This window comes from Galeopterus variegatus, unplaced genomic scaffold, assembly GCF_000696425.1.
Source record: "Galeopterus variegatus unplaced genomic scaffold, G_variegatus-3.0.2 Scaffold262, whole genome shotgun sequence".
Classification (NCBI taxonomy): domain Eukaryota; kingdom Metazoa; phylum Chordata; class Mammalia; order Dermoptera; family Cynocephalidae; genus Galeopterus; species Galeopterus variegatus.
The window spans coordinates 656,632-666,383 of record NW_007726373.1 but is presented as its reverse complement, the minus strand read 5'-3'; the positions used below and the strand labels follow the sequence as shown (position 1 = coordinate 666,383).

At 40.5% G+C, this 9,752-nt stretch overlaps 1 protein-coding gene across 1 annotated transcript in view; it reads right to left on the bottom strand.

Moving 5' to 3' along the window:
* Positions 1-9,752, bottom strand: part of XPNPEP3 (X-prolyl aminopeptidase (aminopeptidase P) 3, putative) — a 69,987-nt gene that overhangs the window by 46,349 nt on the left and 13,886 nt on the right. Inside the window, exon 2 of the mRNA XM_008566689.1 lies at positions 6,130-6,246. Coding sequence (XP_008564911.1) covers positions 6,130-6,246 — 117 coding nt within the window. The remainder of the gene's footprint in view (positions 1-6,129; positions 6,247-9,752) is intronic.

The following is a 9,752-nucleotide window of genomic DNA, read 5'->3' as shown; positions in this document are numbered from 1 at the left end:
AGCAGGAACCGGTCTGTATGTGGGATCCGAACCCTTGGCGGGAGGGCCGCCACGCTCCCAAGCGGTGCACTGTAGGAGTGCGCCACCGGGCCGGCCCTCAAGTCATTTATTTTTAATGTACAGTATTTAAACCACATGAAAACTGTTACTATACTTAAAATTTTTCTATTTTTCCCCATTTTTTTTTTTTTTCCTTTTTGTCTTTTTTCGTGACCGGCAATGGATCGCAACCCTCAGTGTCGTACCCGCACCTCGCTCAGCCAGTGAGCAGGAACCGGTCTGTATGTGGGATCCGAACCCTTGGCGGGAGGGCCGCCACGCTCCCAAGCGGTGCACTGTAGGAGTGCGCCACCGGGCCGGCCCTCAAGTCATTTATTTTTAATGTACAGTATTTAAACCACATGAAAACTGTTACTATACTTAAAATTTTTCTATTTTTCCCCAGTTTTTTTTTTTTTCCTTTTTGTCTTTTTTCATGACTGGCAACGGATCGCAACCCTCAGTGTCGCGCCCGTACCAGACCGGGACCGGCAACGGGATCGCAACCCTTGGCACCGCGCCCACACCTCGCTCAGCCAGTGAGCGGCCGGTCTGTATGTGGGACCCGAACCCTCGGCGGGAGCGCCACCGCGCTCTCAAGTGGCGCACTGTAGCAGTGCGCCACCGGGCCGGCCCTCCCCAGTATTTTTTTTAAAAAAGAAATCCTCTATAATTCTGCACTAGATGGTAATTTATAGAATTTTTTTTTTTTTTTTTTAAAGATGACCAGTAAGGGGATCTCAACCCTTGGCTTGGTGTTGTCAGCACCACGCTCAGCCAGTGAGCAAACTGGCCATCCTTATATAGGATCCGAACCCGTGGCCTTGGCATTATCAGCACTGCACTCTACCGAGTGAGCCACGGGCCGGCCTAATTTATAGAATTTCTATATGCTAGTTAACAGCATCTTGAAATGGGTAGTCAACTGTATCAGACATATAGGTGAAAAAAACCCAGGTTTATTCATTTATAAATTTTTATATGTAAAGACTTTACAGGTTTTACTGTGCACCGAAATCTAACTCAGAAGACAAAGACAAGGAAAACATATAATCAATATGAATACATAGTGATTTAAAAACTACATAGCTACACCAGGAGTGAGAAAAAAAAAATGTTACTTACAAAAACAGGTAGACTTCATGGTGAAATATTTATGGAAAATATAGGCCTTGAATTTAAATTTTAAAACTGTGAGGGGCCGGCCTGTGGCTCACTCGGGAGAGTGCGGTGCTGATAACACCAAGGCCCCGGGTTCGGATCCCATATAGGGATGGTTGGTTCGCTCGGTGGGTGAGCGTGGTGCTGACAGCACCAAGTCAAGGGTTAAGATCCCCTTACCGGCCATCTTTTAAAAAAAAACAAAAAAAAACTGTGGAATACAAAACATTTTAGTCTCCTACTCTGCTTTTTGGTTGTAACCTATAAAAAGTGTTTTGAAATGGCTAGATAAATGCAAAGTCATCATTCAGTAATTGTTTGATGGTGGTGATGATGCTATAGATATGAATGAATTTAAGAACTGAGTGACTGATAACATCAGAGAGGCATTGGGAAGACACACACTCTACTTCAAAACGTGGCCAACAGCTACAAACCTGGCTTGTTCCCGTAAGTCATTAGGCATCTCACGCACCCAGCTAAATGAGTACCCATTAGGCCAGTGGTGTGCATGAGAAACACCTGTGTAGCTCTTCAAAACACGTTCTAAGCCTTCTCCTTGAGATTCTGATTCAGCAGGTACACGGCATCCTGGAATGTATGCATATTTTGAAAAACTTCGCCCTACAATCTAGGCAGATTCAAACCACTTCGAATTTCTGTCACTTCTTGCACCTACATTTTAATCTTTTATTTTTTTTATTTTTTTTAAAAGATGACCGGTAAGGGGATCTTAACCCTTGACTTGGTGTTGTCAGCACCACGCTCAGCCAGTGAGCGAACCGGCCATCCCTATGTGGGATCCGAACCCGGGGCCTTGGTGTTATCAGCACCGCACTCTACCGAGTGAGCCACGGGCCGGCCCTACATTTTAATCTTTTAAATGGTATAAAAATCTTACCACCATCAAAATAATAATATTATCTTTTAAATATCATTGTAGTCGACCATGCTTAACAACTTAAAAAAAACCATGCATCCCTTGCTCAAGGCAGAACTACAATTAAAGTATCACTGAAAGATGAGTACTGAACTTATTTTTTCAATATTATATTTGATATCAACTGTATTGTCTCTGCCCCTATATTTGACACAAGAAACAAAAAGGTAAATGGTAAAAAAGCATTTTCTTAAATTGTGAGCCACACAGCTGTATTCTGATTAATTCCTAATGAATCTGTTCATTGCTGTAGTTACAAGAAAACTAAGAAGTGGTTCTAGATATGTCAGACAAATTCTTTTTTTTTTTTTTAGACAAATTATTCTAACAAGCCCAACTCCCAGAGTAGCCCTTTCTTAAAGCTAACATTCTAAACTATATCACATATTTCAAAATTAATTTTGCTTAGGAATGTAAAAATATTAGAAATATAAGTTTCAGAATAATGCTTCATTAGGCAACCCACTGATCCCTCCCATTTATTCCCTGGTAAGTTTCAGTGTTTCTCTGAGCTGAACAACTTGCTGTTCTGCTAATGACAACATTACTCCTGTGGCAAGAAATGTCATCATTCAGTAATTCAGTATAGAAATGTCTTTCTTTTATAGATACTGTATAAAAAGTAGATTCACAGTTCATAATATTATATAGCTCAGAATGCCATTTGCCTTCCTATATGGAATCATTTTTTTCATCTGAGTGACAAGTGGAGGGCACAGTGGTGATCAAGGAGACTGGATGACTGACATTTTCTGTCTCTACAGACAGTCCTAAGCACAGGGATAGCATTGTAATAAAAAGTAGAAATGGTCTACAGTGCTCAGATTTCTTTAATGAAATGACAAGTTCTGAAAATCACTAGGAGAACTTGAGGGAGTCAGCCTGACTCTATGGTTCCAGCTGAAGTAGTAGAAGCACAGCCAGAACAGAATTCCTTTATCTCCTGTGTCATCCTGATGAATATTTTCCAAACTATTGTTGCTTTGGGAAACTTGGTTAGGTACGGCAAAGAAAAAAAATCCAGGGGAAAGAGCTCCAAAAATTCAGAGGAATGACCTAGTAATTTCACTTCTAAGAATTTAAGGAAATAGGGGCTGGCAAGTTAGCTCAGTTGGTTAGAACATGGTGTTGTAACATCAAGGTTAATGGTTCAGATCCCCTTACAGGCCAGCTGTCTCCCCCCTGCCGCAAAAAAGAAAAAAGAATTTAAAGAAATAATTGAGCAATAAACAAAGAATGTGCACAAGCACACACACACACACAGAGTTCTATATAAGAAATAATTCTATAAACATACGTATACCAAAATCTACACAGTGCTTTTCTCTGAGTGGCAGGATTATGAATAATTTTTTAAAAATCTATGCTAATTTGTATTCCCTAATTTTTCTATAATATATGTATAAAACTTGTGTAATAATTAGGAAATGAATTGGGATGTTCTCCAAAAGCTTTAAGTACTACCATGTGTTGGGGAAATAACTGGCAAACATAAAATTTCTGGAGGAAACCACGTAATAGACAATGTAATTTTATACCCCAAACTAACAAACTGACTTCAGCTGTGTAAAAGAGATTTTTTAAAAAGTATTACATGTCTTTCTTTTTTCTTAAAAAGTTACTCTTCCTCTACCCTGCAATCATTTTAACACTTCCACAAGTTTGGCATCTCTAGATGGAGAAAGACAAATGACAAATATTTTGGATACTTTTTTGCCTGCAAAAACCGTATACCTAATGGTATACCTGACGGTTCCTTTAAGGTTTAAGACACTGATAATTCTGTTTTAAAATTCCACCTCCTTTTACAAGTATATGTTTTCACTTACTCCAATGTCCAAAATCCCACATCCAGAAGAGTAAAATTAGGACAGGCATCCCTTTCCCCCCATAACAGATATGAACATGCATATATGTACATATATATGTATGAACATGTATGTGTGTATATTTATTTATTCTTTTAAAAAATATAGTTAACGGGGCCAACCCCGTGGTGCACTCGGGAGAGTGCGGCGCTGGGAGCACAGTGGCGCTCCCACCGCGGGTTCGGATCCTATATAGGGATGGCCGGTGCGCTCACTGGCTGTGCACGGTGCACACAAAGCCAAAGGTTGCGATCCCCTTACCAGTCACAAAAAAGGACAAAAAAAAAAATCTGTTAGGGCCGGCCTGTGGCTCACTCGGGAGAGTGCGGTGCTGATAACACCAAGGCCATGAGTTCGGATCCCATATAGGGATGGCTGGTTGCTCACTGGGTGAGCGTGGTGCTGACAACACCAAGTCAAGGGTTAAGATCCCCTTACCGGTCATCTTTAAAAAATATATATATATATAGTTAACATACATGTGACATACATAGCATAACAGTCTAGATACAGAGGCCATTATCTTGACAATATGATTACTAGGTTCAAAGCCTGGAAAATGCAGCTCACCATGTAAAAGTATCTCACTTTGAGAAATCAATAATCTTCAAAGCTGGTAAAACTTAATATCAATTCTTTTTTTTTTTTTAAATCAAGGCTATAGGTAGGTTGATAAGATAAAGAAATACCTAAATTAATACCAAATGGATTGCTATTAAGCTTACCTTACAGCTTTGAAAAATTCTGATTTCTTGTGTTTCATTGGTGAGCTGCATTTCCTGAGTCTCAGCCGACTTCCCAGCAGGAATTCCAGTCTGATGAAGAATCAGCAAAAGGAAGCCCTCACTGAGAGACACACTGGTATCATTCACTGAGTGGAGATAGTGAAAGAATAACGTATTTCTACAGGCAACTTACAGAGTAAAAATAGATTTAACTTCCCATGGCAGAAGGAACACTTAATATTCCTTAAAACCTGACTGCTTTTTCTATAAAACATATGGTTATACCCTACCTACCTCTTTGGAAGGATAATTCATTTACTATAGTACACGCCTTAAATGCCTTTAAAAAAAAAAAACCAAAAACACCTTTAGGTCTTAATTTTAGCAATAGTGATGACACATTTTCTAGCAGCAATACTAGGATCTTATAGCAGGAAAAAAAATAGTGAAATAAAACTTCATCAGTTTTTTGTATCACGTTCATTAACTAAGATACCACCTCTCAAAGCGGTGACAAACAGATCTGGAAATCTTGCTTAGTCTACATTGATATATTTTCGTTAAAATTTTGAAATGAGCATTTAACGCTTTCAAGAAAAACATGTTTTCTAAAATTTCTTTACCATAGTACATAGTTCACAAGAAACCAATAGTTAGAACAAAGTTCTAGAAACTATGACTTGGAAAGTAACAGAACTTTTATTTAACAACACCTTAAGCTAGCCAGTTAGCTCAATTGGTTAGAGTGCACCGAAGTCCAAGGTTTGATGTCTGTACTGGCCAGTTGCCAAAAATAAAAACACATAAACAAAAAGATAAAGACATCCTAAAATACATACTTTTCACTGATTATTCTGAATTATAAGGTTTATTGTATTTATTGTGCTAAACTGGTGCTGTTAATAACAATACCAGTAGCCACATGCAGCTACTTAAATTTGAATTTTTTTTTTTCCTTTTTGTCTTTTTCCGTGTCCGGCAACGGATCGCAACCCTCAGTGTCGCCTCCGTACCGGACCGGGGACCGGCAACGGCATCGCAACCCTCGGTGTTGCGCCCACACCTCGCTCAGCCAGTGAGCGGGAACCGGTCTGCATGTGGGATCCGAACCCTCGGCGGGAGCGCCGCCGCACTTCCCAAGCGGCGCACTACAGCAGTGCGCCACCGGGCCGGCCCTTAAATTTGAATTTAAGTTAATCAAAATAAAATAAAAAATTCAGCTCCTCAGGTGCACTAGCAATATTATAAGTGTACAATAGCCACGTGTGGCTAGTGGCTACCTTGTTGGACCCCAGATATAGAAAATTTCCATCACCGCAAAAAATTCTATTGGATAGCATTGTTCTAGACAGAGCACCTAAATAGAGAAACAGTTATTATAGTTAAAAGGCCTTACCTGGTCTGAGGAGGTGTGGGTGTGTAAAGGGGCTTGGCTGGCCTAAGTATCGGTTTGGTATCGTTCTCTCTGGAATGGGCTGGAGGGAGTACCTTCGCTGTGAACATGACATGCATCCTGAAGGAAGGATAAAAAGGATGAACTGAAACAATGGATCTAGAAAGTCTTCATGGTATACATACATTTATCTATCTCCAGTAGTTTTGGTGCTTTAGAAAAATACAAATTAATATTTCATTTCTTCTCTCCTTCAATATTTATATGGCTCTTCCTCTGTACCAGAGCCTGTATTGGGCCCTAGGAAAACAGAAATGAGATCATCTTTACCCTTAGAGGCTTTAGTCTGCTACAATATAATAGAGAGAATATATACTTAAAACAGAGGTATGAATAAGGAGCTATGAGAACAGAAGGAATGGGGCCAGCCCGTGGCTCACTCGGGAGAGTGTGGTGCTGATAACACCAAGGCCATGGGTTCAGATCCCATATAGGGATGACCGGTTGGCTCACTGGGTGAGCGTGGTGCTGTCAACACCAAGTCAAGGGTTAAGATCCCCTTACTGGTCTTTTTTAAAAAAAAAAAAAGGAACAGAAGGAATGGGGCCAGCCCGTGGCTCACTCGGGAGAGTGTGGTGCTGATAACACCAAGGCCATGGGTTCAGATCCCATATAGGGATGACCGGTTGGCTCACTGGGTGAGCGTGGTGCTGTCAACACCAAGTCAAGGGTTAAGATCCCCTTACTGGTCTTTTTTAAAAAAAAAAAAAGGAACAGAAGGAATGGGGCCAGCCCGTGGCTCACTCGGGAGAGTGTGGTGCTGATAACACCAAGGCCATGGGTTCAGATCCCATATAGGGATGACCGGTTGGCTCACTGGGTGAGCGTGGTGCTGTCAACACCAAGTCAAGGGTTAAGATCCCCTTACTGGTCATCTTTAAAAAAAAAAAAAAGGAACAGAAGGAATGGAACAAAGAAAAGCAGGAGAGGAATCAGGAAGGATTTCACAGAGGTAGTGTGAAGCTGCAACCTAAAATTCAGAACAAGATAATTAACATTCTTATTGAGAATAGGTTAAGTATGAGAAAATATACACATGCTATCTCATTTAATCTTGGAATGTTAGAGCCAGATAAAATAATGTATGAAAAACAATCAGTTGGCACACAATAAATGTTACTATTAGCATTAATTCAACAAAAATTTATTAAACACTTGATTGGAACATGTGCTGGGAAGGACACAAGAATGAAAAGACTATTTAGCTTTCTTTGGTCTTCAAAGAATGCAGTCCAGCAGAGGTGAGACAAAACACAGCATTACAATACTACATGGTAAGTGCAGCGGTGATTCATACACAAGGTTTTTAAGAGCATAGACTATTATAATGCTGGAGATAAGTGCAATGACAAACAAAGGCATATGGTGCCCTGGGAAAAACAGAGAAGCGTACAAAAGGTGTTTGCATGTGACTGCAGAAGTAGGATGCCTGCTGTGAGTAGAAATTAGTCAACTGAAGGAGAGAAGGAGTGGGAAGGTATCACAAATTATATTAAAGAAGACACTGTGTGTGTACACGTGTGGGTGAATGCAGAGAAGAGGCAGGAGGAGGGAGGGAGGGAGAGAGATCACTCAAGAGACAGCGCCCCAGTGCAACAGAAGAGGGGTGCTCTGGATAACTGTACAATCTCCTGGTGAACATAGTCACTAGAACAGCAGAATACGGTAGGTCTGGATCAAGCTAAAGATTTCTGTAGGGACTATGAAGTATGCGTTAGGTAGAGCTAGAAGTCTTAAACATTAACACTGAATTAAATTTACAGAGATTGTTGAGAAAAATTATAGTTTCTTGGACGATTAAAAAGAAAAGAGAACAGGCTGGCCAGTTAGCTCAGTTGGTTAGAATGTGGCCTTCTAACACCAAGGTCAAAGGCTTGGTTCTCCATTCAGGCCAGCAGATCTCCAGGCAGTATGCAAATAGTTATGAAAAGCAAAAAATGAGAAAATGAAGAAAACATTCAAGAAGTATTCCCTGGGGCCGACCCCGTGGCTCACTCGGGAGAGTGCGGCAGGGGCTGCGGGTTCAGATCCTATATAGGGATGGCCAGTGCGCTCACTGGCTGTGCGTGGTGCTGACAACACTAAGCCGAGGGTTATTTATTTTTTTTAAAAAGATGACTGGTAAGGGGATCTCAACCCTTGGCTTGGTGTTGTCAGCACCACGCTCAGCCAGTGAGCAAACCGGCCATCCCTATATAGGATCCAAACCCGTGGCCTTGGTGTTATCAGCACCACACTCTACCGAGTGAGCCACGGGCCGGCCTTAAGCCGAGGGTTATGATCCACTTACCGGTCAAAAAAAAAAAAAGTATTCCCTGGAATCTATCTTTAGAAAATTTACAGAATACATTTTAGGGAACAAGCCCAGTCTACACACACTGAAAGCTTAATAAAGCTGAGGCAAACAATTTACAGAAATTCAGAAGACAAGAACTTGCTAAATGACACGGTAGGGATGCAATCAACCAATTCCAGACTGTAGGAAACAAACAACTCAGTTTCCCCAACATGTAAATTTCAAGGCATGTCTAGGTGTTAAGAGATGGAAGGGGAACCCACACAATAAGAAAATCCTAAAAGATATTATCCTATTTTTTTTTTTTTTGGTAGCTGGGCAGTACAGGGATCCCAACCCTTGACCATGTGTTATCAGCACCACGCTCTAACCAACTGAGCTAACTGGTCAGCCCTATCAACCACTTATAATATGTAGATCCTGTATGGATCCTGATTCAAGCAACAAATTGTAAAACAAATACTCACCCATACTACTTATTACGTTGATGAGCTAACTGGCAATTTGAACAGCGACTTCATATTTGATCCTATTATGGAAGTAATGGTTTTTCTTAAGGTGTGATAATGATGTTGTGGTTATGTTAAAAAGGATAAACCTTATCTTTTAGAGATATAGACTGACATATTTACAGATTAACTGATATGATCTTGGATTTATCTCAAAATAATATGAGGATGGGGTGGACTGGGGAGAAAATGAATGAGGATTTGGGTGAAACAAGACTGGCCATGGAACTGATAACTGTTAAAGTTGGGTGATAGGTACATGGGAGTTCATTATACCACCCTATTTACTCGTGTATATGTTTGAAATTTCCTGTAATAAAGAGAGGAGGTAAGCACAGAGAAAAATTAAGGAAATAAGTATGTACTCTGTCTTTTTTTTTTTTTAAAAGATGACCGGTAAGGGGATCTTAACCCTTGACTTGGTGTTATCAGCACCGCACTCTCCTGAGTGAGCCACGGGCTGGCCCTAAGTATGTACTCTGAAAGGCAACCTAAGACAGTTAAAAACAGCATGGTAAAAAAGTTCTAGTTTCAGCTTAGTTCTACTAGATGATCTTGGCATGCTACATAATTGCTCTGTATCTGTTTCTTCACTATGAAATAAAGCAGGTATATAAGGTAGTGAATTTCAAACTTTTTTGATCACAGTCCACAGTAAGAATTATATTTTACACTGTACAATGAATATTAAAATTTCACTAAATGGGGCCGGCCCGTGGCTCACTCGGGAGAGTGCGGTGCTGATAACACCAAGGCCACGG